This window comes from Salvelinus fontinalis, chromosome 18 (assembly GCF_029448725.1).
Source record: "Salvelinus fontinalis isolate EN_2023a chromosome 18, ASM2944872v1, whole genome shotgun sequence".
NCBI classification, from domain to species: Eukaryota; Metazoa; Chordata; class Actinopteri; order Salmoniformes; family Salmonidae; genus Salvelinus; species Salvelinus fontinalis.
The window spans coordinates 18,359,633-18,387,625 of record NC_074682.1 but is presented as its reverse complement, the minus strand read 5'-3'; the positions used below and the strand labels follow the sequence as shown (position 1 = coordinate 18,387,625).

The 27,993-nt window shown below is 44.1% G+C and overlaps 1 protein-coding gene across 2 annotated transcripts in view; it reads right to left on the bottom strand.

The window, feature by feature from the left end:
• Positions 1–27,993, bottom strand: part of LOC129815104 (succinate--CoA ligase [GDP-forming] subunit beta, mitochondrial-like) — a 150,392-nt gene that overhangs the window by 1,477 nt on the left and 120,922 nt on the right. Inside the window, exons 10-11 of one of the 2 annotated variants that reach the window (XM_055868475.1) lie at positions 8,886–9,006; positions 18–7,118 (exon numbers count right to left, since the gene is read on the bottom strand). In XM_055868475.1, coding sequence (XP_055724450.1) covers positions 7,024–7,118; positions 8,886–9,006 — 216 coding nt within the window. In that variant the 3' untranslated portion in view covers positions 18–7,023. Of the gene's footprint in view, positions 1–17; positions 7,119–8,885; positions 9,007–27,993 lie in introns of those variants that run through there. The other variant, XM_055868474.1, reaches the window with a different exon arrangement.

Sequence of the window (27,993 nt, the reverse complement as noted above, 5' to 3'; positions counted from 1 at the left end):
TGGCTGCAGTTGGGGGGGGGGGGGGGGGTGTGTGAGGAGGCAGGCAGCTGGCGGGGTCTCTGCTGATCTGATCGTGTCCCAGTGATGCTCTAACCATGCAGACACACCCTGAGTCACTATAACCCTGGGGCTACACTGGTTAACCAACAAAGCAATGATAGAGAAAAGAGAAGCGAAAGAGAGAGAGCTAAAAAAACAGAAGAGAAAAAAAAGCCTAGAAAAAGCCAAATAATAGAAAGAGGCCAGCTGTTTATGTGGTGTTCACTGATTCACTGATTTCACAGGTGAGAACGGTACAGCAGGGAGGAGGGAATTTACATAACACAGGTGTTCCACATTACTACAGTGTGCGTGTGTGTGTCCACGCGTCGGCTCGGCTCTCCTGGCTGGTGTTTAATTAAGATTGCATGATGTGTGCAATCTCAGGAGCTTGGCTGTCTAATCAATAGAAGCAGGAATTATATTACCGCCGCCACTTAACTCCTAATATTTCAGCACTTTTGTCCAGTGAGATAACACGTCATTCTAAACATATTTCTTGAGTTCTGCACAAAGCAATCAATTGTGTGATCTAAGTAGAGGAGGGGAAGGCTATGGGTAGACACACAGCAAATATGGTATCTAAAGTCCTTTTCGAACCAAAAATCATAGCTTATTATCCTCCGTCCTCTGATCTTCATCTCAAAGGGCACTGCTTTCACTCAGAGGCTCAATACACTGTCCTATCAACTTCATTTAGATTGACGAATCACAGGGATCATATTTCTGTGGAGGCCATGGACGGGGCAGGTAGCCTAACCGTTAAGAGCGTTGGACTAGTAACCGAAAGGTTGCTGGTTTGAATCCCTGAGCCGACTAGGTGACACATCTGTCAATGTGCCTTTTGAGCAAGGCACTTAACACTAATTGCTCTTGTAAGTATCTCTGGATAAGAGCGTCTGCTAAATTACTAAAATGTCAAATTCAATGTTATCAGCTGGTTAACAAATACAATCTGAGACAACAAACATTCCTTTGAATCTTTATATGGGTCTTCACACTGTGCTGCTATACAATTGGTTTCTATACGGAAAGAAATAGACATAAATACGGTATGAGGGAATATACTTGCTGGCTCTGTCTGGATTCCTAGAACTAATTCCTACATCTAACACCAACAGACACTTTCTAAGAATCTCACCATACATAGGGTTCAAACACACAGCTGGTCAAAAAACAAACAGGGCGTGTTTGTGTGTTTCAGTGACACTGTGTGACTGCAGAGGGTGTGTGGAAAGAGTGCAGTTCCGGAGTGAGCAGCAGGGAGCAGTGTCTGTCTGTCTACAGCAGCAGCCCAGGCTACTGATACTGTACAGGTAGTGTGGTTTCACCTACAGCCAGTAGGTGCTGCCGAAGACCTACTCACAGCCTGGCCTAGAGGAAACACCAGGAGAGACCTGTCCCTTTAAGAAGAGACACACTATATACAATTTCAGTAATCTTTCAGCAGGAAGGAACATTCACAATGTTACATATAGAAATAGCCTACAGAATGGAATGAGTTCTACTGTGTGGAATAAATAACTGTTAGCACTATGCAACACAGTGTACTGAAAGAACATACATGGTCAATGCATCCTCCCATACACAGTACAAATAGTGTGTCAATGCAGTTTGTGCGATGAGGACTAGCCCTGTCCAGTACCTTCAGCTGGGATATCTGGGCTGTCAGCCTCCCTCCTGTGGCTGTAGTATGGGGATCTAAACATGGCACTGGGACAGAGCAGGATCTACACTGGCACCAGGAGCACCATGAGACCCAGCCCCAGCCAGCCCTGCCTGAGTTTTCATCTGATTATGATAATTCTCCTAAATCAGGCTGTAGCAGGGGCCTATTGTACCCTGGAGGACTGTCCGGCTGAGGGGAATACACTGCCACAGTCTGGGACCTGGAGGAGGAGGGAGGGCCTCCTGCTCTCTTTCTGAAACTACAATTTTAGTTACTCAGAGCCTATAGTTCCTTCCCTAAGTGTGCATGTTTGAGTGTCTGAGAGAGCGTGTGCTAGAGCGATAAAGGGAGAAGCGAGTGAGAGTTTATATTTGTGGTAATGAGCATGTGACAGGCATGCTGGTGTGGCTGTGAGTGTGTGTGTGTGTGTGTGTGTGTGTGTGTTGGTCTGTAGCTAGATAGCAGTAGATGGTTCTATTTAAGCTATAATGACATTGTCAGGACTGACGGAGCCATTTCGACCTCTGCAGGACCACTAGTCCTTTTTTAATTACATTGGAAAATGGCTATATCCCCCCAGTATCCCTTTAAGGAGACTGGCCTCCATGCCCAGAGACAGACAGACAAGCAGCAACATAATGGCTGTGTAAATAAATAGCAATGGAATGGCCTGAAGGGAATAATCACTTTTTCACTCGACCCTGTGGTGAGTATAAGGGGAATTTTATTAACACAGACTCATGCATACACACAGACACATAACACAAACACACACAAACACTGAGGTCAGAGTCTCAAGGAGTACGCAGTAGTTCCTCATCGAGCACCTTACATTTAGTGTGTGTGTTTGTGTGTATATTCGTTAAAGCTTTATTCTAAAATGGATTAAATGTTTTTTCCCCCTCACCATCTACACAAAATAGCCCATATTGACAAAGCAACAACAAGTTATACATTTTAGCAAACATTTTAAACTGAAATATCACAATTACAGACCCTTTACTCAGTACTTTATTGAAGCACCTTTGGCAGCGATTACAGCCTCGAGTCTTCTTGGGTATGACGCTACAAGCTTGGCACACCTGTATTTGTGGAGTTTCTCCCATTCTTCTCTGCAGATACTCTCAAGCTCTGTCAGGTTTAATGGGGAGTGTCGCTGCACAGCTATTGTCAGGTCTCTCCAGAGATGTTCGATTGGGTTCAAGTCCGGGCTCTGGCTGTGCCACTCAAGGACATTCAGAGACTCAACCCGACGTCACTCCTGTGTTGTCTAGGCTGTGTGGCTTAGGGTCGTTGTCGGGGCTCCCGAGTGGCACGAACTCCCTGGTTCGATTCCAGGCTGTATCACAACTTACTGAGGCGTGGCTTCCGTCTGGCCACTTTACCATAAAGGCCTGATTGATGTGCTGTAGAGATGGTTGTCCTTCTGGAAGGTTCTCCCATCTCCACAGAGGAACTCTGGAGCTCTGTCAGAGTGACCATCGGGTTCTTGGTCACCTCCCTGACCAAGGCTCTTCTCCCCCGATTGCTCCGTTTGGGCGGGCGGCCAGCTCTATGAGTCTTGGTGGTTCCAAACTTCTTCCATTTAAGGATTATGGAGGCCACTGTGTTTTTTATTTTACCTTTATTTAACTAGGTAAGTCAGTTAAGAACACATTCTTATTTTCAATGACAGCCTAGGAACAGTGGGTTAAGTGCCTTGTTCAGGGGCAGAACGACAGATTTTTACCTTGTCAGCTCGGGAATTCGATCTTGAAACCTTTCGGTTACGAGTCCAACGCTCTAACCACTAGGCTACCTGGGGACCTTCAAAGCTGCAGAACTGTTTTGGTACCCTTACCCAGATCTGTGCCTCGACACAATCGACACAAAGCTCTACAGACAATTCCTTCGACCTCATGGCTTGGATTTTGCTCTGACATGCACTGTCAACTGTGGGACCTTATATAGACAGGTGTGTGTCTTTCCAAATCATGTCCAATCAATATAAGTTACCACAGGTGTACTCCAATCAAGTTGTAGAAACATCTCAAGGATGATCAATGGAACAGGATGCACCTGAACTCAATTTCGAGTCTCACAGCAAAGGGTCTGAATACTTATGTAAATAAGGTATCTGTTTTTTTATTTTTAACCAATTTGCAAAAAAACCTAAAACTTTTCGCTTTGTCATTATGGGGTATTGTGTGTGGATTGATTAGGGAATACTTTCAGAATGCACTGTACATCAGGTATGGCTACTGGAATTGGTGACCTTGACAACCAGGTAATCAGCAGTGTTCATCAATAAACTAAATGACCAATTAATGAAAGCCTGTCCATTCATACAACAACCACTGGCATCAACTTAACTCCACACCTTGTGGTACTCAGCCCTCAATAGAGAATTCAGAAAACAGCCAACCCCTACCTGTGCCAAAAGGAGGCAGGCAGAGAAAAGGCTTGCCAATTAAAAGTGGTGGAGTTAATCCTGGCTGATCCTGTTGAAGAGCTTCCTGCCATTATGGGGTCTGTGGTCAGCGCAGCTAGCTCAGCTGATTGACTAACCAATCCCTCTCTTTGATGCCCCTGCTGTAATGACCACAGCTAAACCAAGGATTAAAACCCATCAGGGCTCTGTTTCTACCCAATGGTCATCATGACCTTCTGAGCCAGTCCCCAATTTGAGAGCCAGGGGCCGTTTGTTGCATGTTTGTGAAAAGTGAAACCACCAATTAAATGTTCTATTTTTGTGTCTTCCAGGAAAACATATTGGCAGAGTGAACACAAAAACACATGTATGTGTGTGTGGTCAAAGCAGTATCGACCACACGGAATGCTGCTTCCTCCATTCAGGAAATTCAACCCCATCTATGGATTTTAAAGGGGAACTGCCCCCTAGAACCAACTTATCTGGTTATAACGGCCTGTGTGTCATTGATGAGCCAGAAATTGCAGTATCAGAATTGACTACATAGTGTAGTATAATTATGGTCATAAAGTCAGTCTCGTCCAAAAGGAGATCTGGAAGTGAGTGCGTCATGACGGGTATTGATGGGTTGGGTATAAATTACATACATGCCCACTTGTGCCAATGATGTCCAACTGCCCAGAGACAACAAGGTGGTGTCCGGCCCAACTGTTATGTGTTGTGGACATGTTGTCAAGTCTGCAACGCACGCACACTTGCTCGGCATAGGAGTGAAAATGGGCTTCCATAAAGTTGGTGCAAACTTCAAAAACATTCAACAATATTGCGCAAGATGGTAAGGAATGGATTACATACAACAAATGTGCAACATGATAGCTGTGACTGGTGTGTGGTGATTAACTAGCTAGCTATGATACTGTAATGTACATAGCCTTTCCCTAATGTCATAGAAAGGAAGATATGGCTAGCTAACATTGCACATGACGATAAGGTTTGATAGGATGTAACGTTAGCCAGCTTGCTATCAAACATGTTTCAACTCAAACTAAGCTAAGAAGATCCCTGCTAACTAACGTTAGTTATGCAAGTTAGGTAGCTAGCTAATTTTATGAGAACAGGCATGTTGTTAGGGTTAGCACATGCTCTCGATAACTCAGGCCCTGGTGGTATTCTGCCTTTACTGTGATGGAACTTGGAGTCATGATCAAAGGCTAGGTTAGAAATAGCTAGCTAGCATTCGGGGGCTTCGTCTGCTACTAGTGCAACATGCCTGTTCTCATAAAAGTCTATTGTATATATTGTTGGGCAAAATAAGTAAATGATGGACGGTACTTGTCCAGTCTGAGTACCAGTACGTGTCTGCAAGCATTCAGCAACGTAATGTTACACAGCTGGTTGCATAGTAACGGCGTCAGTGTCACGGCCTGAATCTAGTCTGTACTTAGTTTATTAGTATAATTACTTCCAAACTAGAGATATACGTTTATTGAGTGATATTTAATTCACAGGCTACTTCCAAAACCTGGTGGATTTGTTGTTCAGCAGTGTTGTGGAAACCCCCCTACCATATCAGACAGTACGTGACCAGGCACCGGTCCCACTTCAGGTTGGTCGCATTTGATCTGGTCATAGGTCAGAATACTGTGACTTGTCTGTCCTGGAATTCACCTTACAATCATTGACAATGTAATCAGTGCCGTATCAACTCTACCTTGTTCTTCCACAGATGGGGGACAGGAGAGATTGTTTGTCATGGAGTCCCCTGACTAAAAGACAGGTTGATACAGATGTCTGAACTGGGAGAGACCTTGCACTGCACACTGCATAACAATTACACAAGACACATCTATTACTTCTCATCATCTTTTGTTATTATTGAATTGAATGGTGGGGGGAGCCTGTGTATTCTTCAAACGTGTCAGGGAACTGTCTTATATGGGACACCATACGAAGGGATGACGACTAACATGTACCAACAGACAACATGCTAATTGGTACAGATTCTGAAATGGGCTGTGAATGACAATAGAAAGGGAAAGGGGGATACTTTGTCAATTGTACAACTGAATGCATTCCACTGAAATGTGTCTTCCTCATTTAACCCAACCCGTCTAAATCAGCGGTGCTGCCTTAATCGACATCCACGTCATCGGAGATGAAAGACAAGTGTAATATTTGCACATTGTTATATCAGCAGAACACTGCTTCTACAGTATTATGTGAAGGATGGTTTAATCTACATGGAACTGTTACACTGTAAAGTTATCAAAACACGTTGTTTAGAATATCTACATATACTGAGTTCACAAAATATTAAGGACACCTGCTCTTTCCATGACAAACACTTACCAGGTGAAAGCTATGATCCCTTATTGATGTCACTTCAAATCAGTGTAGACAAAGGGGAGGAGACCGGTTAAAGAATGATTTTTGACAATTGAGACATGGATTGTGTATGTGTGCCATTCAGAGTGATAAAAAGGTTGAAGTGCCTTTGAACGGGGTATGGTAGTAGGTGCCCAGCCACCGGTTTGTGTCAAAAACTTTAATGCTGCTGTGGTTTTCATACTCAACAGTTTCCCGTGTGCACCAAGAATGGTCCACCACGCAAAGAACACCCAGCCAACTTGACACAACTGTGGGAAGCTTTGAAGTAAACATGGGCCAGTATCCCTGTGGAATGCTGTCGACACCGTGCGTCCATGCCTTGACGAATTGAGGCTGTTTCAGGGCAAAAGTGGGGGTGCAACTAAATATTAGGAAGGTGTCCTTAATGTTTTGTACATTGTGTAAGTTCAGAAATTGCACTCATCTCATATTACTCCTGGAGGAAACTTGGTCAGTAGCTACAGACTGGTATGAGAAGAGTGCCATCTTCCTGCATCTCACATCCAGCTGTATTTATTTAACTCTTCCTGCTGAACCCATGGGTTGAGGCAAACTCTGTCATATCCAGGATGGAGTGTGATGCACTCCACCCTTCCTGCCACCTGACTGCACCTGTCCATAACCTGTAATACATTACATAGATAGAAGGGACTTCATCACCCACTGGAGACTTGAAGACAGAACCTCACCCAGAGAGCTGTGCATGTCAGTGTGTGATAGACAGCAAAATCCTTAACATAGACCATAGAAATAGAATGGAATGTCATGCTAATTATTGGACAGCTGAAGTTCTACCAAAGGTGTGTATGCTCTTTACACAATACATTTGCTAGGTAAAGTGTAGGCATACAGTCTATAAGCAAATCAATATGATAGCCTGTTTACAGCAAACACACCCACTGATTTTTTGTTGATAAATGTACCTATACTCAATCTGGGCGATAACATTTGTACAATGTTCACATGTAACCTACACCTGTAGGGATATTCATTCTGGCATTTGTCCCGCAGGAAAGATCTAACAGAGAACAAAAGCAGAGACGAGACCAAACTAGCCAGTGATAGAATATTGTGTTGATAGCTGAGCTGACTGAAGACAGTCCATGCTAAATATCAGCAAGCTAGCTAGATATACTAGCCAGCTGTAGCTATCCCCAAGCTATGCTAACTAGCTGCAGTCGGGTTGGCTTAACAAGGTCAGCGCAGGCTTTAGACTACACATATAGCAGAACTGAATTAGCAGATCACCTTGAGATGGAGTCAGTCAGGAGGGGAGAAGTTCTCAACTTCAAAACCTCTCTCCTTAGCAGAGCTAGAATAGCTTACCTCATTGTTACTAAGTTACTCACTACTGCCGTTGTTTGCTTGTTGTAATTGAATGGCAAAGACACACCCAAGAAACAGCCACATTAAACCACATTCAAAAGACAACTTTCGTTTGAGCTTCAGTAATGGCCGCTGCACTTCTTACTTAGCACCGGAAGAAACACACGTTGATTAAGAGTGCAGTTTACCTTTAACATAATAACTTGCCTCTTGGCACTGTGTCCAAACAAAAGGAAGCTGGGTTTGTATAGTAACTGCCACTAGTTACTAGACTTTTCACCAAAACAAAAGGTAACCTGTATTTGTCTACATTTTAGCACGGCCAATGCGTACACAGTTGGTCCTTACCTCATTTTCAAAGAATGCTAAACTGCCCATACAGTATTTGTAGACTTACCTTATTGTAACTGGCCTGGTTGTGTCCCAGAAACAGTAGTGCTGACCTAAAAAGCATGGGGATGTGAGAGACAAATGGAGTGCTGTGAACTAATGGAGAGAGTCCCCTGCTCTTTCTCTGGACAAGGCCAGTCAGCTGTTTCCTGCCAATTATCCTAATGACCAGCTGGGTCCCGCTGTAACGCCCAGGTGTCATGGCGACACACCGTAACGCACGGCAATGCCGCCTTATTAGCATACGCAGGTGAGAGGTGACCCAATCAACGCCGTCTCCATTGTTATTCTGGTCGTCGTCGCTAACAAGCTCTGCTGAACGTGACACACGTGATAAATGGATTGTCTTCCTCACCAGTAAGAGGACCACACTGGACTGTCATATGAGAAAGAGGTCGTTCTAAAATAACTTACTTAAAACAGGAGTAGCTTACTGCACCGAATTCAAGAATAAGATAGAGAATGAGACCCGTGTGAAATAACAGACAGTTCATAGAAAGTGCTAAGGTGCATGTGACACGAGTGGAGTAGAGGTCTGGAGTAGTGAAAGAAATATGGTGTTGAGTACAGATAGAGCACGTGGGTGGTAGTGTGTAGAACAGTCAAACAGTGCATAGGTCGGGTGTAGAGTTGTGGTTGTAGCACCACCTGTACTGTACCCACCTTCCAGCCTGACAACCAGAGGCACTTTGAGCTCCAGCTCACGGCAAGCCTTGGTGATACCGTTGGCAATGATGGCACAGTTGACGATGCCCCCGAAGATGTTCACCAGGATGGCTTCCACCTGTGGCACAGAGAACAGGAAATGGTTTTAATATAGTCTTAAAGGAGGAAACATTCAGATTTATACAGTACTATACTTTTATTCTAAGCTGTACAGACACCAATCAGTATTGCACATATTGATATACCAAAAATGTATACAGTAACGTGAAAGGGCGTGCAAAGAATAAAACAGTAAAACTCAAGACAGACTGTGTGATGTCTGGCGAGGTGATTACACTAACACATAACACAGTAATTACCCTGGGCAGTTGTGTGGAAAGTTGAGTGTGAGTAGACAGGATTAATCCTGCATGTTTGTTTATAATCTCTGCTAATCTGTAAACGCTGCCGTGTGTGAACGGTGTGTGTGTGTGTCTGTGTGTGTGAGAGAGAGAGATCGAGAAAGAACGAGAGCGGTGTGTGTGAGAACCGTGTGTGTGTGTGGTAATGATGTTTACACACAGAGAAACAGGATCAGGGGCAGGTAGAGAGATATTAGGAATGCCCATGATACTTCATACAATAGACTGCACTAAGGGCAACAGGCCTTTCAATCTCTTAGGGCCACATCGCTGAAATCTAGAGATCTGCGTGTGTATCAAAAAAGAGCAAGACTGTTTGACATAGTGACCCCTGTTATGAATGTAATGTGAACAGACTAACAAAGAATTCCATTGTCGTTTGTTGAGTGTGTTATTCATGCATTAAGGCAGTGAACATCGCATAATACGTCCTCTTTGAGGACACACTACAACACTGTACGTGTGTGCGTGTCAGACAGTCATATTAATGTGGAGCAGCTGTCATTCTCCAAGGAGAAGCAGTCCTCAGGTGGCTGTGTTGTTCATTACTGTCATCTGTGACTGATACCACACTATTAGAGACACAGCGCCATCACCAATAACACAGGGACAGCCCTGTCACAAAGACACGCGCACACACACAGTCTACAGTAAGTGAGAGGCAGAGTGAGTGAGAGAGCTGGTGTGAGAAAGACAGCTTCATTTGTTATATAAAACAGTTCCACTGTCTGCCTTACATCCTGCTAGGTTACATCTGAAAAGGGGCCTGAGTGTTCCTTTCTAAAGGTTCATGTTACCTCCACAGCCTGGGGGTGTGAGTGTGTGTTCACGTTGGCCCTGGGTAGCTCTCGCCCCAGGCAGAGACTAGTTTAATCCCGGCACTGCTTCTGCCCAGTTACAGCATTACATTCAGACAAAAATCACAGAGAAGGAGGGAGAGAGAGACAGAGGAGATAGCACTAGAAAGGAAGAGATATAGCGAGCTAGGGAGAGAAAGAGAGTGTGTGAGAGAGACGGACAGAGTGGGGACACTGTGGCTTCTGGTGGGTGAGATCTGTCAATACTCCAGGCTCTGCTGAACCTTAGCCCTGCCATTGATCTCTCCCTGTAGATCATTAGATGATCTAGCTATACTCTGAGGACACCACATTGGGAAGGGTATATCTATGCATCAACATACATATTACACTCGTATAACCTTATAAAATGGCACTCAAGCAAGCCTAATCAATGCCCATGATCTTACTTGTGGACCACTTTGGTGGCTCCCCAGTGTGGTTTATAGTAACAACACTTGTGGACAATACAACAATAGAAATCCTGTTCAGTAAGACAAGCACATCTCACATAATCTTACCTTCACCCTGTGGTTTTGTCTGTTTCTGGCAACACACAGAGCGATTGAAGTTACCCATGAACGCTAGGGGCTGATTGACAGGCCACAACTCAGGGTTGCGTGGGTAACGATCCAGCGACAAACTGGTGAATGTCCTGCTATTCAGTCTCCTCACCACTGGGGGGCAATAGAGATCAAGACGCTGGTTCTGGAGCCCAGTACAACAAGCCCTATTCTGTTGCTATCAGCAGTACATTTTTCAATCCCGGCTCTATTGAGTAGCACCATATTTTTACCTTTCATGCGTCTCTTTATGACATCTACGTATATTAAATGATACATCAGACATGATTTATGTATGCTAGCATGCAAGTAAAAGCATTTTATATAATTATTTTATGGCTTTACCTCAGTGGAGTTTCATAATTCAAAAACACGGGAAAAAGATTCCCAGCCCCCCAACCCATGAAAAGGGGATACATTTTTTGCCACACTGTCTTTTTTATGGTTGCAACAGAAAGATTTGAGACGTTAGGCTAAGTGGCTGCTTTGCATGATGTATTGCTGTCTCTACCTTCTTGCCGTTGTCTGTGCCCAATTATGTTTGTGCCACGTTTTGTGCTGCTACCATGTTGTGTGTTGTGTTGCTGCCATGTTGTGTGTTGTGTTGTTGCCATGCTATGTTGTTGTCTTATTACTCTCTTTATGTAGTATTGTGTTGTTTCTCTTGTTGTGATGTGTGTTTAATCCTTTATTTTTATTACATTTATTTATATTTTTATTCCCAGCCCCCATCCCCGCAGGAGGCATTTTGCCTTTTGTTAGGCTGTCATTGTAAATAAGAATTTGTTCGTAAGTGACTTGGCTAGTTAAATAAAAAATAAAGTGTTATCACAAGCTTGATTCTAATGTTGAGATTGCAAACCAAAAATCTATTGTTCAGCTACACACAGAACATCTCAGGACCCCGAGCGTGGGCGAAAGAAACTGTAAAACCACTGTCGTACTGAGTGAAGTAACAATGAAACACAAATCCAGAACACTGTGACTCCCTCAGATACTAACCACAGAGGTAGAGTAGAAAGCTGAAAAGCAATGCTGTGGGTTACAGAGTCGATACACTAGGTAGGCGATACACTAGGTAAGCCCACATGACCAACTGCAGTCACACAGCACCACCATGAGCACTTACATTTCTAAAACACACAGCTAAGCACCTGGTATCCTCCGTGTTCATGAACTGGATGAACATAATACAATACCACATTCAGAAAGCTCTTTTGCCAACATGTTACTTCACATCAAGCTTCAATGAGCTTTATACTGCGAGGGGGTAACGTGACATATCCACCACCCATGTGTTGCACCTGGGTGATGCACAACAGCCATTTTGCACCTGAATGTGTACTAGATATTTGCCAGGCCTACAGTCATGGGCAAAAGTTTTGAGAATGACACGAATATTAATTTTCACAAAGTCTGCTGCCTCAGTTTGTATGATGGCAAATTTCATATACTCCAGAATGTTATGAAGAGTGATCAGATGAATTGCAATTAATTGCAAAGTCCTTCTTTGCCATGAAAATGAATTGAATCCCCAAAAAACATTTCCAATGCATTTCAGCCCTGCCAAAAAAGGACCAGCTGACATCTTGTCAGTGATTCTCTCGTTAACACATGTGTGAGTGTTGACGAGGACAAGGCTGGAGACCACTCTGTCATGCTGATTGAGATTGAATAACAGACTGGAAGCTTCAAAAGGAGGGTGGTGCATGGAATCATTGTTCTTCCCCTGTAAACCATGGTTACCTGCAAGGAATCACGTACCGTCATCATTGCTTCGCACAAAAAGGGCTTCACAGACAAGGATATTGCTGCCAGTAAGATTGCACCTAAATCAACCATTTATCGGATCATCAAGAATTTCAAGGAGAGCGGTTCAATTGTTGTGAAAAAGGCTTCAGGGCGCCCAAGAAAGTCCAGCAAGCGCCAGGACCGTCTCCTAAAGTTGATTCAGCTGCGGGATCGGGGCACCATCCGTACAGAGCTTGCTCAGGAATGGCAGCAGGCAGGAGTGCATCTGCACGCACAGTGAGGCGAAGACTTTTGGAGAATGGCCTGGTGTCAAGAAGGGCAGCAAAGAAGCCACTTCCCTCCAGGAAAAACATCAGGGACAGACTGATATTCTGCAAAAGGTACAGGGACTGTTGAGGACTGGGGTAAAGTCATTTTCTCTGATGAATCCCCTTTCCGATTGTTTGGGGTATCCGGAAAAAGCTTGTCCGGAGAAGATAAGGTGAGCGCTACCATCAGTCCTGTGTCATACCAACAGTAAAGCATCCTGAGACCATACATGTGTGGGGTTGCTTCTCAGCCAAGGGAGTGGGCTCACTCACAACTTTGCCTAAGAACATAGCAATGACTGAAAAATGTTATCAACACATCCTCCGAGAGCAACTTCTCCCAACCATCCAGGAACAGTTTGGTGACAAACAATGCCTTTTACAGCATGATGAGCACCTTGCCATAAGGCACAAGTGATAACTAAGTGGCTCGGGGAACAAAACATCGATATTTTGGGTCCATGGCCAGGAAACTCCCCAGACTTTAATCCCATTGAGAACTTGTGGTCAATCCTCAAGAGGCGGGTGGACAAACAAAAACCCACAAATTCTGACAAACTCCAAGCATTGATTATGCAAGAATGGGCCGCCATCAGTCAGGATGTGGCCCAGAAGTTAATTGACAGCATGCCAGGGCGGATTGCAGAGGTCTTGAAAAAGAAGGGTCAACACTGCAAATATGGACTCTTTGCATCAACTTCATGTAATTGTCAATAAAAGCCTTTGACACTTATGAAATGCTTGTAATTATACTTCAGTATTCCATAGTAACATCTGACAAAAATATCTAAAGACACTGAAGCAGCAAACTTTGTGGAAATTAATATTTGTGTCATTCTCAAAACTTTTGGCCACGACCGTATATACTGTACTGATGGCTTAAGAGACTAGGCGCTGCAGTAGAACCACAGAGCCACCGTAGACCTGAGTCTTTAAATGTCACACTGATTAATGGCAGAAGTGAATTGGAGTAAAGTTAGAGTCAATCCCTTTATGTCAATTGCTTTCAATCAAAAGTCCATTTTAACTGTGATCCAGCCGATTCCAGCGCATACTCAAACTCTAACCATCACACTAAAGATTAATTCAAATCCACTCTGACGCAATTCAAAACCTCCCAGGCCTCTAAGATCAGAGTACATTGTAGTATTCTCTGATTACCCCTGTGATACAGGAGCCGCTTTGGAAACATTATCATTTGAGTTAGGATAAACATATGCTATTTCTTGATTCGGTGCAGAGCAGAAAGGAAAAAAGTATATTGTACCAGGATCCTTTGAGAACCTTTGTGCCTTTACCGTATGAGGAGTACTTTCTGGTCCAGTGAATGATTAAACATAAGAGGATCATAACTGCCGCCGCTCCAATACCCTGTCAAGGCTCTTTCACAACTGGGAAAGGGCTTCACTGGAGAAACAGTCTTTTCAGACTCTATTATCCAGCCTGCTAACTGCATTTAAGACATGAAAAGTAGCCTGGAAGATTCTACACTGACAGAGGAACTGGCATTTCCCCAGAGTGTCAATGCATTTTATAAAACACATTTATATTTTATGTTCAACACACAGAGGATGAATGTCATGATTACCATCACTGACAGGTGATACGAGTAAACACACAACATTATAACCACACAAGTCAAAATTCTACCCGTTTGATACCTACAAAATGGACATGAGAAGAAATCATACTATTCTCCCCTATAGACTTGACAACACCCCAAAAAATATTTCCAACCATTCACTTGAACTAACCAGCATTGTATTTTCTCTGGCTGCTGCAGGGATCCCTGTGGTGAGTGTGTACTGCTGAATTATCACTCCGACACACATTTAGCATTGTGCTTCACACTAACAGCAGTCTACCACTGTTGACCACTGCTAATCTGTCAGAGGAAACACATCTTTCCCTTTGTTACAACCTAGAAAATTGTGCAGAAATGTTTGGAAATCCTTGGTCTCTGATGCCTATTAAGGGCATTGTTCTGCTTTATCTGGTGACAGCAGCCTCTTCTGACAGGCCTGCTGGTCCTGGCCTGTTTATTCCTGCTCCTCCACAGGGCTGCAGTGCCCAGCCTAGGGGTTAAAGGTTAATATGCAGCCTTTCCAAATGAAGACAGGGCCTATAGGCACTAATCATCCATCTTCAAATGAGCAGTTTTCTGTTGTGGGATGGGGCCCAATTCTATTTAGGTCCCCACGTCCTCCCACAGGACACACCCCTTTAGTGTTAACAGAGCCAATTCGGATAGGTTCTGATAGGTGAGCACAACAGTTTGGAAGCCCCTCTTCCCCTATTCCTCCAATAGGCTAAGACATCACCATATAAAGCAGAAATGGCGCTCCCAGTTCTACCCAAAAACACAGATTGAACCCACCTCCCAAAATTACTGTCACTTCTGAGGTCACAACACATACATGGTCAGGCATACACCACGCATACACAGCCTGCATATTAAATGGCATATGTACGTGTGTGTTTAGTTCAACAAACTGCAATTTGGCCTGGACGATAAGACAGTTAATTTGATGTAGTTCGTCTTTGTATCCTTCTGGCTTTCTATTTTGACACCATCTTGTCAAATCTAGGCTATTTTTCTCCCTGCAAATGCATTCCCTGTGGTGTGCTAGTCCTCTGGCGCTGGGCCAGGTGAGATGGAGAAGGAGAAAGGGAGAGAGGGAGAAGGAGAAAGGGAGAGATGGAGAGAGGGAGAAGGGCGGCGAGGTGCAGTGCGGGTCGTGGCTCCTATTGAAGGCTGGGATTGGGCCTGGCGAAGCAGGATAAGAGGGAAATAATTATCTAGCCTGTTGAAGCATGACAGCTCCTCCTCGCCCAAAGTGAAAGAGATGGAGCATTATGTCAAAGAAGCCTGCTCACAAACAGACATCTTGACACCACCATCTGAATTTTCACTTCATGTTAAGGAACCCTCTGCAACTGACAAGTGCCAGAGAGTTTTCAAGTTCCTTGATGTCCACACGGTCCAAACACACCAAGACAGTCGTGAAGAGGTCACAACGATGCCTATTCCCCCACAGGAGACTGAAAAGATTTGGCATGGGTCCCCAGATCCTCAAAAAGTCCTACAGCTGCACCATTGAGAGCATCCTGACCAGTTGCATCACTACCTGTTATGGCAACTGCTCGGCATCTGACCGTAAGGCGCTACAGAGGGTAGTGTGTACGGCCCAGTACATCACTGGGGCCAAGCTTCCTGCCATCCAGGACCTATATACTAGGCAGTGTCAGAGGAAGGCCCAAAAAATTGGCACTAGTCAGAGGAAGGCCCATAAAATTGACAGACTCCAAACACACACTGTTTTCTCTGCAAAAGCACGGCAAGCGGTACGGAGCTCCAAGTTCCTTAACAACTTCTACCCCCAAGCACATAAGATGATGCTGAACAATAAATGAAATGGCCACCAGACTATTTACATTGACACCCCCCCTCCTCCATTCGTTATGTACAGTGCTGCTTCTCACTGTTTATTATCTATGCAGAGTCACGTCACCCCTACCTACATGTACAAATTACCGTGACTAACCTGTACCCCCGCACATTGACTCCGTACCGGTACCCTCTGTATACCCTCGTTATTGTTATTTTGTGAAACTTTCCTTAACTCTTTCTTGAACTGCACTGTTGGTTAAGGGCTTGTCAGTAAGCCTTTCACTGTAAGGTCTACACTTGTTGTATTCGGTACATGTGACAAATAGTTGGATTTGTTCGATGGGCGGGGGACGTCTCTACCGACACAGGGAAAGATAGCTTTACTGCATCTTTTACAGGGTTAACTGCATATATACTGCAAACACTGTCTCTCTGAGTAATACTTTAGATAAAGAAATGTGTGCAAATGCCATTTGGAAGGTATTTGCATATATGAAAGTATGGAAACTGTAGTTATTAAAATGGTTGTAGAAGAAGTTATACGATTCTGTACAGCACCATTCTCTAATTTCTTCCATTTCCTTTTCCTGGAATAACCAAGCACTTTCCAGGGAAGGTGACAATCAATATCATGACATACGCTGGAAACCATTCATTGCATTTGTCTTCGCTAGATACCAAGAAGCATGAACGTCAACATGTTTGTTGAACTCTGACATGGCCTAACATTGACATAATACAAATCAAACAACTCTGAAACACAATGTCTTATCCTATACAATATGTCCACTCTCTCTCTCTCCTGTGACATCCAGCTGTCACTGTGCTGTGAAATCTGAAGATGTCCTACTGTTCCTCAGGCCCCCCTGCCACGTGAACTTGTCTAGGCACAGCCAGCACGCTTCTCCTCTCTCCGCTGAAGAAAAGAAACCAATCAAGGCAGAAATGAGTTTGCGGCGAGCCAGGAGAGGCGAAGGTGGAGAATGGAAGTGAAAGTAAGGGGGGTGGATGGGGGGACAGCAGTGTCCCTGTGAATTGATACTGGAGCCGGTCATTTCCGGCTCAAGGTCTCCCTCGTGACAGAGCGGGGGCGGGTGGGGGGGGTGAACTGTGACAGCAGCCTCTTGGCAAACCCATCCCCCAATGAGTAAGGCCGTCCTTTCACTCAGACACTCGTTCTGTTTTCAACACGCTCGTCAATATGACCAACACAAAGCAGCTAACAAGACTGTGCTTCTTTTTTAAATGCAGGAGATGTTTTTTTATTGTCTAAGCATTGTATTGTACACTGTGGCTATATCTATCAAGTCTATTGAGCATTTATTAGGCTGAGGTATATCAGCAATTTCATTATGTTGTATGTTTCAGTTTCACTCCGTTTCATCAAACAGTGGAGGTTTATTGAAGCCTCTCTCTGACCCTTACAGTTACATACACCTTAAGGAGGACAATACAGTAAGAAAACTCACACAGACTTTAACCACAGGTTTAAACACGCACCAATACACTCAAGCATACAGACACACAGACACACACACACAGACACACTCAAAATGGGTTGTATGTTATAAAACCTTACATTCATGCACTGCTCAAAAAAATAAAGGGAACACTTAAACAACACAATGTAACTCCAAGTCAATCACACTTCTGTGAAATCAAACTGTCCACTTAGGAAGCAACACTGATTGACAATAAATTTCACATGCTGTTGTGCAAATGGAATAGACAAAAGGTGGAAATTATAGGCAATTAGCAAGACACCCCCCAAAACAGGAGTGATTCTGCAGGTGGTGACCACAGACCACTTCTCAGTTCCTATGCTTCCTGGCTGATGTTTTGGTCACTTTTGAATGCTGGCGGTACTCTCACTCTAGTGGTAGCATGAGACGGAGTCTACAACCCACACAAGTGGCTCAGGTAGTGCAGTTCATCCAGGATGGCACATCAATGCGAGCTGTGGCAAAAAGGTTTGCTGTGTCTGTCAGCGTAGTGTCCAGAGCATGGAGGCGCTACCAGGAGACAGGCCAGTACATCAGGAGACGTGGAGGAGGCTGTAGGAGGGCAACAACCCAGCAGCAGGACCGGTACCTCCGCCTTAGTGCAAGGAGGTGTACTGCCAGAGCCCTGCAAAATGACCTCCAGCAGGCCACAAATGTGCATGTGTCAGCATATGGTCTCACAAGGGGTCTGAGGATCTCATCTCGGTACCTAATGGCAGTCGGGCTACCTCTGGCGAGCACATGGAGGGCTGTGCGGCCCCACAAAGAAATGCCACCCCACACCATGACTAACCCATCGCCAAACCGGTCATGCTGGAGGATGTTGCAGGCAGCAGAACGTTCTCCACGGCGTCTCCAGACTCTGTCACGTCTGTCACATGTGCTCAGTGTGAACCTGCTTTCATCTGTGAAGAGCACAGGGCGCCAGTGGCGAATTTGCCAATCTTGGTGTTCTCTGGCAAATGCCAAACGTCCTGCACGGTGTTGGGCTGTAAGCACAACCCCCAACTGTGGACGTCGGGCCCTCATACCACCCTCATGGAGTCTGTTTCTGACCGTTTGAGCAGACACATGCACATTTGTGGCCTGCTGGAGGTCATTTTGCAGGGCGCTGGCAGTGCACCTCCTTGCACAAAGGCAGAGGTAGCGGTCCTGCTGCTGGGTTGTTGCCCTCCTACGGCCTCCTCCACGTCTCCTGATGTACTGGCCTGTCTCCTGGTAGCGCCTGCATGCTCTGGACACTACGCTGACAGACACAGCAAACCTTTTTGCCACAGTTCGCATTGATGTGCCATCCTGGATGAACTGCACTACCTGAGCCACTTGTGTGGGTTGTAGACTCCGTCTCATGCTACCACTAGAGTGAGAGCACCGCCAGCATTCAAAAGTGACCAAAACATCAGCCAGGAAGCATAGGAACTGAGAAGTGGTCTGTGGTCACCACCTGCAGAATCACTCCTGTTTTGGGGGGTGTCTTGCTAATTGCCTATAATTTCCACCTTTTGTCTATTCCATTTGCACAACAGCATGTGAAATTTATTGTCAATCAGTGTTGCTTCCTAAGTGGACAGTTTGATTTCACAGAAGTGTGATTGACTTGGAGTTACATTGTGTTATTTAAGTGTTCCCTTGATTTTTTTGAGCAGTGTATTTGTCTTCACTTATCGAATGTTGAATCCTTCAGAATCAATGAGAAATAATAAGTGCTCTACCAGTACACAGTATACAGACAGATTTCTGAAGGTTGTGGTAGGGCAGGGGTGTCAAACTCATTCCACGGAGGGCCTAGTGTCTGCAGGTTTTTGGTTTTTCCTTTCAATAAAGCCCTAGACAACCAGGTGTGGGGAGTTCCTAACTAATTAGTGATGTTAATTCATCAATCAAGTACAAGGGAGGAGCGAAAACCTGCAGACACTCGGCCCTCCGTGGAATGAGTTTGACACCTGTGTGGTAGGGGATAGACATCATGGTGAAGGTAAATGCAAAGCACGGCATTTAATCTGTTGACACAATAGGGCCGTTTATTGTAGACAGTCACCCGTTATGCATGACTGACATACAGGGAAGAGACCAGGGATAAAGTGGAGTAAATACTCCCGATGACATAGGAGTGTCTCATTATGATATTCAAGCAGCGTTAGACCAACCCAATAAACCAATTCCAATTTGTACTTCTGCACCCCCATCTATCCCACCCTGACTGCACCATCACAGCCCCAGCCTCTGATCTTTCTCCCATTACACTGCACTTCCCCAGGCCACATCATTCATATTCTCCCTACGCTACCAGGCCCATCAGTAGCCAAAAGCATGCACTGGGTGCTCGGAGGCCATGCACAAGTGCCCCTGGGGGCCTCACCGAGTTTGGAACCTGACTTTGTAGCAGACGGTGAAGTGCACTTCACCTATCCCTTTGTCATGGAGATGGAGCTGCGTTGGATAGTGTCTTTGTTGTAGGGATTGAAGTGCCGATTATAACACAGACATGGTGGGCATATCTCATGGTGCCGTCTGTCGAACGGCCCTCCACTCTTTCAAGTCCTTCAGCGTTTTGCCATCCATTGTTTTTTTATCAGATGGGAGGACAGAAAAAAGTGCACACTAAATGGCTCTAGACCCAAAGCCCAATTTAGCATCAGTTATCCAGGCTGTGGGGGGTAGACATTCGACACTAGAATAGTTTCATGGGAAATATATCTACTGTCAATATGTCCTGAAGAAGAAGAACGCAAGCAATCTAGAGTGAAAGTGCAGAAGGGCTAATATTTGCCAAATATGAGAAGAGTAGTGAGAGAGAATAAGTGGGACAACACTTGAGGTCAAATGTTCACAGAAATAGGGGCAGACAGGAGGACAAGAGTGGGCAACATGGGGATGACATGAAAGACAAGACAATGAGAGGGGGAGACTGGCAGCAGGCAGACGGCACAGGAGCGAGAGAAGGGAGCACAGAGACCAATACTGGCAGGGGACGTTGTCAGTCAGGGATGTAGAACTCATTTCCTGCTGCTCACCTCAGGATCTTGTGCATGTTCTCTCTCACACAGACACAGACAGAGATGCCATGATGCTGTGCATTAGATTTGACAAATGCGGACACTGTAAAGCAGGCCTATTATTCATCCCGAGAGGGCGGCATCTCACCGTTGACAGGCAGACATAAATATTTCTCAACCCCTTCACCAAGGGTTAATGGCTGTCGATCATTGAGGGATGACAAGGGGACAACAGAGATATGCAGGGCCACGTGTGCATACATACACACAGTATTTCTCCATTCAAAGCACTCCTGTATGATGGTAGGGAGTCAGCAATGTTTAGATTAGACTGGAAAGGGAAAAAACAGACAGCCACACAAACACATCCCAAACACAATCCTCCTGTATACATTTAGCAGTGATGGTGTTTAATCCTGTCACTGGCCTACACACAATACCCCATAACATCAAAGCGGAATAATGTTTTCCAACATTTAAATTAATAAAAAATGAAAAGCTGAAATGTCTTTAGACTTGCTTAACAAGTCACGTAATAAGTTGCATGGACTCACTCAGTCTGCAATAATAGTGTTTAAAATGATTTTTGAATGACTACCTCATATCTGTACCCCACACATACAATTATCTGTAAGGTCCCTCAGTCGAGCAGTGAATTTCAAACACAGATTCAACAACAAAGACCGGGAAGGCTTTCCAATTCCTCACAAACAAGGAAACCTATTGGTAGATGGGTTAAAAAAAAGCAGACAATGAATAGCAGATGATAGGAGATTAATTCACATTTCAACAGGGCAATAACCTAACACACAAGGACAAATCTACAATGGAGTTGCTTACCAAGAAGACAGTGAATGTTCCTCAGTGGATGCGTTACAGTTTTGAATTAAATCTATTTGAAAATCCATGTTAAGACCTGAAAATGGTCTAGCAATGACCAACAAGCAATTTGACAGAGCTTGAAGAATTTTGAAAAGAATAATGGGAAAATGTTGCACAATCCAGGTGTGGAAAGATCTTACAGACTTACCCAGAAAGACTCACAGCTGTAAACGCTGCCTAATATGCTTTTACAAAGCATTGAGTCATGGGTGTGAATACTTATGTGAATTAGATATTTCTGTATTTCATTTTCTATAAATTTGCCAAAATGTACACACACACACGCGCACACACACGCGCACACACACACACACACACACACAGCTCCAGAAGTATTGGGACAGTGAAAATTGTTATTTTGGATTTGAAATGATACAATGACTATGAGATTAAAGTTTCCATCCATATCGGGTGAAAAGTTTAGAAATTACAGCACTTTTTGTGCAGAGTCCGCCCATTTTAGGGGACCAAAAGTATTAGGACAAATTCACTTATATGTGTATTAAAGTAGTAAAACGTTAAGTATTTGGTCCCATATTCTTAGCAGGCAATGACTACATCAAGCTTGTGACTCTACAAATGTGTTTGATACATTTGCTGTTTGTTTTGGTTGTGTTTCAGATTATTATGTGCCTAAAAGAAATGAATGGTAAATATGTTTGCTACCATGATTATGGATAGTATTGAATTATTTGCGAATAATGATGTAAGAAAAGTTAGACGCACAAAAACTATACCCCCAAGACATGCTAACCTCTCACCATTACAATAAGAGGCATTTTTGGGGGAGCATGATTTTTATGCCTCTAACTTTCTCACTCATTATTATTCATGATTCATTTAGGACTTTCCGTAATCATGGTAGCATCCGAAATGACACTACATTAACCATAGATTTTTTTGGGGCACAAAATAATCTGAAACACAACCAAAACAAACAAATGCATCCTATAAATGTGTAGTCACAAGCTTGATGTAGTCATTGTGTGCTAAGAATACGGGCCAAATACTTACCTTTTGACTAATTTAATACATACACAAAGTGTACAAAACCTTAGGAACACCTTCCTAATATTGAGTTGCGCCCCCTTTTTCTTTCAGAAAAGCCTCAATTTGTTGGGTCACTGACTCTACAAAGTGTCAAAAGCGTTCCACAGGGATGCTAGCCCATGTTGACTCCAATGCTTCCCACAGTTGTTTGAAGTTGGCTAGATGTCCTTTGGGTGGTGGACAATTCTTTATACACATATGAAACTGTTGAGCGTGAAATACGTACCAGCGATGCAATTCTTGACAAACTCAAGCCCGTGCGCCACGCCACTACTACCATACCCTGTTCAAAGGTACTTAAATCTTTTGTCTTGCCCATCCACCCTCTGAATGGCACACATACACAATCCATGTCTCAAGGTTTAAAAACTGATTGAAGAAGATTTAACAGGTGACATCAATAAGGAATCGTAGCTTTCACCAGGATTCACCTGGTCAGTCTATGTCACGGAAAGAGCAGGTGTTTCTAATGTTTCGTACACTAAGCGTATAAGAAGGGGGCAACTATGTACCAAAAAATACCTGTAATTTATAAACAGTTCACCCAATATGGATGAAAATACCCTCTAACTAAAGCTGACAGTGTGCACTTTATTGTATAATTTCATTGCTGGAGCAAAGAACAACAAAAGATGCGTCAATGTCTCAATACTTTTGGAGCTCACTGTATATACTTTTTGGGGTGGTAAAAGTTCAGTGTAAACTTAAATAACAGATATATACAACAACAGAAATAAAGTATGTAGTAAAGATAATGGAGTACATTTTCTGTCAGCTCCATGGCAAAATGTGTAAAATTGTAGGAAATAGGTTTAAAACGGCAACATAAATGACCTTTAATGACCTTTTAATGGCATCAGACCGAGGCTCTGCATCTGTCCTTGTGCTCCTAGACCTTAGTGCTCCTTTGATACAACCAATCACCACATTCTTTTGGAGAGATTGGAAACCCAAATTGGTCTACACGGACAACTTCTGGCCTGGTTTAGATCTTATCTGTCGGAAAGATATAAGTTTGTCTCTGTGAATGGTTTATCCTTTGACAAATCACCTGTAAATTTCGGTGTTCCTCAAGGTTCCGTTTTAGGCCCACTATTGTTTTCACTATATATTTTACCTCTTGGGGATGTCATTCGAAAACATAATGTTAACTTTCACTGCTATGCGGATGACACACAGCTGTACATTTCAATGAAACATGGTGAAGCCCCAAAATTGCCCTCGCTAGAAGCCTGTGTTTCAGACATAAGGAAGTGGATGGCTGCAAACGTTCTACTTTTAAACTCGTACAAAACAGAGATGCTTGTTCTAGGTCCCAAGAAACAAAGAGATCTTCTGTTGAATCTGACAATTAATCTTGATGGTTGTACAGTCATCTCAAATAAAACTGTGAAGGACCTCGGCGTTACTCTGGACACTGATCTCTGAAGACTGTTTCAAGGACAGCTTTTTTCCATCTACGTAACATTGCAAAAATCTGAAACTTTGTCCAAAAATGATGCAAGAAAATGTATCCATGCTTTTGTTACTTCTAGGTTAGACTACTGCAATGCTCTACTTTCTGGCTACCCGAATAAAGCACTAAAATAAGCTTCAGTTAGTGCTAATAAATACGGCTGCTAGAATCCTGACTAGAACCCAAAATGTGACTATATTACTCCAGTGCTAGCCTCCCTACACTGGCTTCCTGTTAACCTGTTGAGGACAGAGGGCGCTGTTTTCACTTTGGGGGAAAATCGTGCCCAATTTAAACGGCCTCGTACTCAATTCTTGCTCGTACAATATGCATATTATTATTACTATTGGATAGAAAACACTCTCTAGTTTCTAAAACCGTTTGAATTATATCTGTATACATGCACTTCATACGTCTTCCACTAGATGTCGACAGGCAGTGAGAGAAGAAATGGAGTGTATAACTTGATCTGGGGTCGAATAAAAGCTCTCGGCATGACGTGTCACCAGTTTCCTGTTTTCTGCAGAGCGCGTGAAGGGACCTGGTTTTGCCTTCTGAAAAGCTGCCGTTATAGACGACTAATATCTCCGGCTTTGATTTTATTTGATACATGTGACAATATCATCGTAAAGTATGTTTTTTCAATATAGTTTTATTAGATTATTGAAATTTATTTTGGGACGTTAGGCGTGTTGCGTTGTGTGCCTTTGTTCAGGAAGGAGAGCTTCGCCCTACTTTGCTAGCTTTCCTGTCTAATTGACTGGAGAAGAGGACATTCTAAAACCAAACAACGATTGTTCTGGACAAAGGACCCCTTGTACAACATTCTGATGAAAGATCATCAAAAGTAGGACCCATTTTATGATGCTATTTCATATATCTGTGGAACACGTGAAATAGTCGTTTGCGCCCAGATTTTGGGTACTCTCTCGCTATAACTAAGCTGGATGTCGTAATGAAGTTATTTTTAGAATTCTAACGGCGATTGCATTAAGAACTAATGTATCTATCATTTCCTATACAACATGTATTTTCTAGTAACGTTTATGAATAGTTATTTGGTCAGAATAGTTGAGTGTCATAAAAATATCCGCACATTCTGGGAAAAAGATGCTACGTTAGCACAATGTATAACCACTGATTTCAGCTCTAAATATGCACATTTTCGAACAAAACATAAGTGTATAGCCTCCCGGGTGGTGCAGTGGTCTAGAGCACTGCATCGCAGTGCGAGCTGCGCCACCAGAGTCTCTGGGTTCGCGCCCAGGCTCTGTCGCAGCCGGCCGTGACCGGGAGGTCCGTGGGGCGACGCACAATTGGCTTAGCGTCGTCCGGGTTAGGGAGGGTTTGGCCGGTAGGGATATCCTTGTCTCATTGCGCTCCAGCGACTCCTGTGGCGGGCCGGGCGCAGTGCGCGCTAACCGAGGGGGGCGGGTGCACGGTGTTTCCTCCGACACATTGGTGCGGGTGGTTTCCGGGTTGGAGGCGCGCTGTGTTAAGAAGCAGTGCGGCTTGGTTGGGTTGTGCTTCGGAGGACGCATGGCTTTCGACCTTCGTCTCTCCCGAGCACGTACGGGAGCTGTAGCGATGAGACAAGATAGTAATTACTAGCGATTGGATACCACAAAAATTGGGGAGAAAAGGGGATAAAATGTATTTAAAAAAAACAAAACAAAAAAACATAAGTGTATGTATAACCTGATGTTATAGGACTGTCATCTGATGAAGGTTTATGAATGTTAGTGAAAATTAATATCTTTTGCTGGTTTATTCCCTATCGCTAACGTGCCTTGATGAATGAATGCGGTAGTGTGATAGGCTATTGTAGTAAGCTAATATAATGCTATATTGTGTTTTCGCTGTAAAACACTTAAAAAATCTGAAATATTGGCTGGATTCACAAGATGTTTGTCTTTAATTTGCTGTACACCATCGATTTTTCAGAAATGTATTATGATGAGTGTTTAGGTATTTGACGTTGGTGTCTGTAATTACTCTGGCTGCTTCGGTTCTATTTCTGATGGTAGCTGTGATGGTAGCTGCAATGTAAAACTGATTTATACCTCAAATATGCACATTTTTCGAACAAAACATAGATTTATTGTATAACATGTTATAAGATTGTCATCTGATGAAGTTGTTTCTTGGTTAGTTTGGTTGGTTCTTGGTTAGTTTGGTTGGTTCTTGGTTAGTTAGGTTGGCTTTGTGCATGCTACCTGTGCTGTGAAAAATGTCTGTCCTTTTTTGTATTTGGTGGTGAGCTAACATAAATATATGTGGTGTTTTCGCTGTAAAACATTTAAAAAATCTGACATGTTGACTGGATTCACAAGATGTGTATCTTTCATTTGCTGTATTGGACTTGTTAATGTGTGAAAGTTAAATATTTCTAAAAAATATCTTTTGAATTTCGCGCTCTGCCTTTTCAGTGGAATGTGGGAGGAGTTCCGCAAGCGGAACGCCGGAGCCAGACAGGTTAAGGCAAGGGCTGATGTCAAGGTTTTACTGCTAACCTACAAAGCATTACATAGGCTTGCTCCTACCTATCTTTCCGATTTGGTCCTGCCGTACATACCTACACGTACGCTACGGTCACAATACGCAGGCCTCCTAATTGTACCTAGAATTTCTAAGCAAACAGCTGGAGGCAGGGCTTTCTCCAATAGAGCTCCATTTTTATGCAATGGTCTGCCTACCCATGTGAGAGACGCAGACTCGGTCTCAACCTTTAAGGCTTTACTGAAGACTCATCTCTTCAGTGGGTCATATGATTGAGTGTAGTCTGGCCCAGGAGTGTGAAGGTGAACGGAAAGGCTCTGGAGCAATGAACCGCCCTTGAGCTCTCTGCCTGGCCGGTTCCCCTCTCGCCACTGGGATTCTCTGCCTCTAACCCTATTACAGGCGCTGAGTCATTGGCTTACTGGTGCTCTTCCATGCCGTCCCTAGGAGGGGTGCGTCACTTGAGTGGGTTGAGTCCCTGATGTGATCTTCCTGTCTGGGTTGGTGCCCCCCCTTGGGCTGTGCCGTGGCGGAGATCTTTGTGGGCTATACTCGGCCTTGTCTCAGGATGGTAAGTTGGTGGTTGAAGATATCCCTCTAGTGGTGTGGGGGCTGTGCTTTAGCAAAGTGGGTGGGGTTATATCCTGCCTGTTTGGCCCTGTCCGGGGGTATCATCGGATGGGGCTACAGTGTCTCCTGACCCAGCCCCCAGTATTTATGCTGCAGTAGTTTATGTGTCGGGGGGCTAGGGTCAGTTTGTTATATCTGGAGTACTTCTCCTGTCTTATCCGGTGTCCTGTGTGAATTTAAGTATGCTCTCTCTAATTCTCTCTTTCTCTCGGAGGACCTGAGCCCTAGGACCATGCCTCAGGACTACCTGGCATTATGACTCCTTGCTGTCCCCAGTCCACCTGGCCGTGCTGCTGTTCCAGTTTCAACTGTTCTGCCTGCGGCTATGGAACCCTGACCTGTTCACCGGACGTGCTACCTGTCCCAGACCTGCTGTTTTCAACTCTCTAGAGAGAGCAGGAGCGGTAGAGATACTCTTAATGATCGGCTATGAAAAGCCAACTGACATTTACTCCTGAGGTGCTGACTTGTTGCACCCTCGACAACTACTGTGATTATTATTATTTGACCATGCTGGTCATTTATGAACATTTGAACATCTTGGCCATGTTCTGTTATAATCTCCACCCGGCACAGCCAGAAGAGGACTGGCCACCCCTCATAACCTGGTTCCTCTCTAGGTTTCTTCCTAGGTTTTGGCCTTTCTAGGGAGTTTTTCCAAGCCACCGTGCTTCTTCACCTGCATTGCTTGCTGTTTGGGGTTTTAGGCTGGGTTTCTGTACAGCTCTTTGAGATATCAGCTGATGTAAGAGGGGCTATATAAATACATTTGATTTGATAAAACCACACCATTCGACCAAACCTACTACCACAGCAACCTAACTTGGCCACTGCTGCGT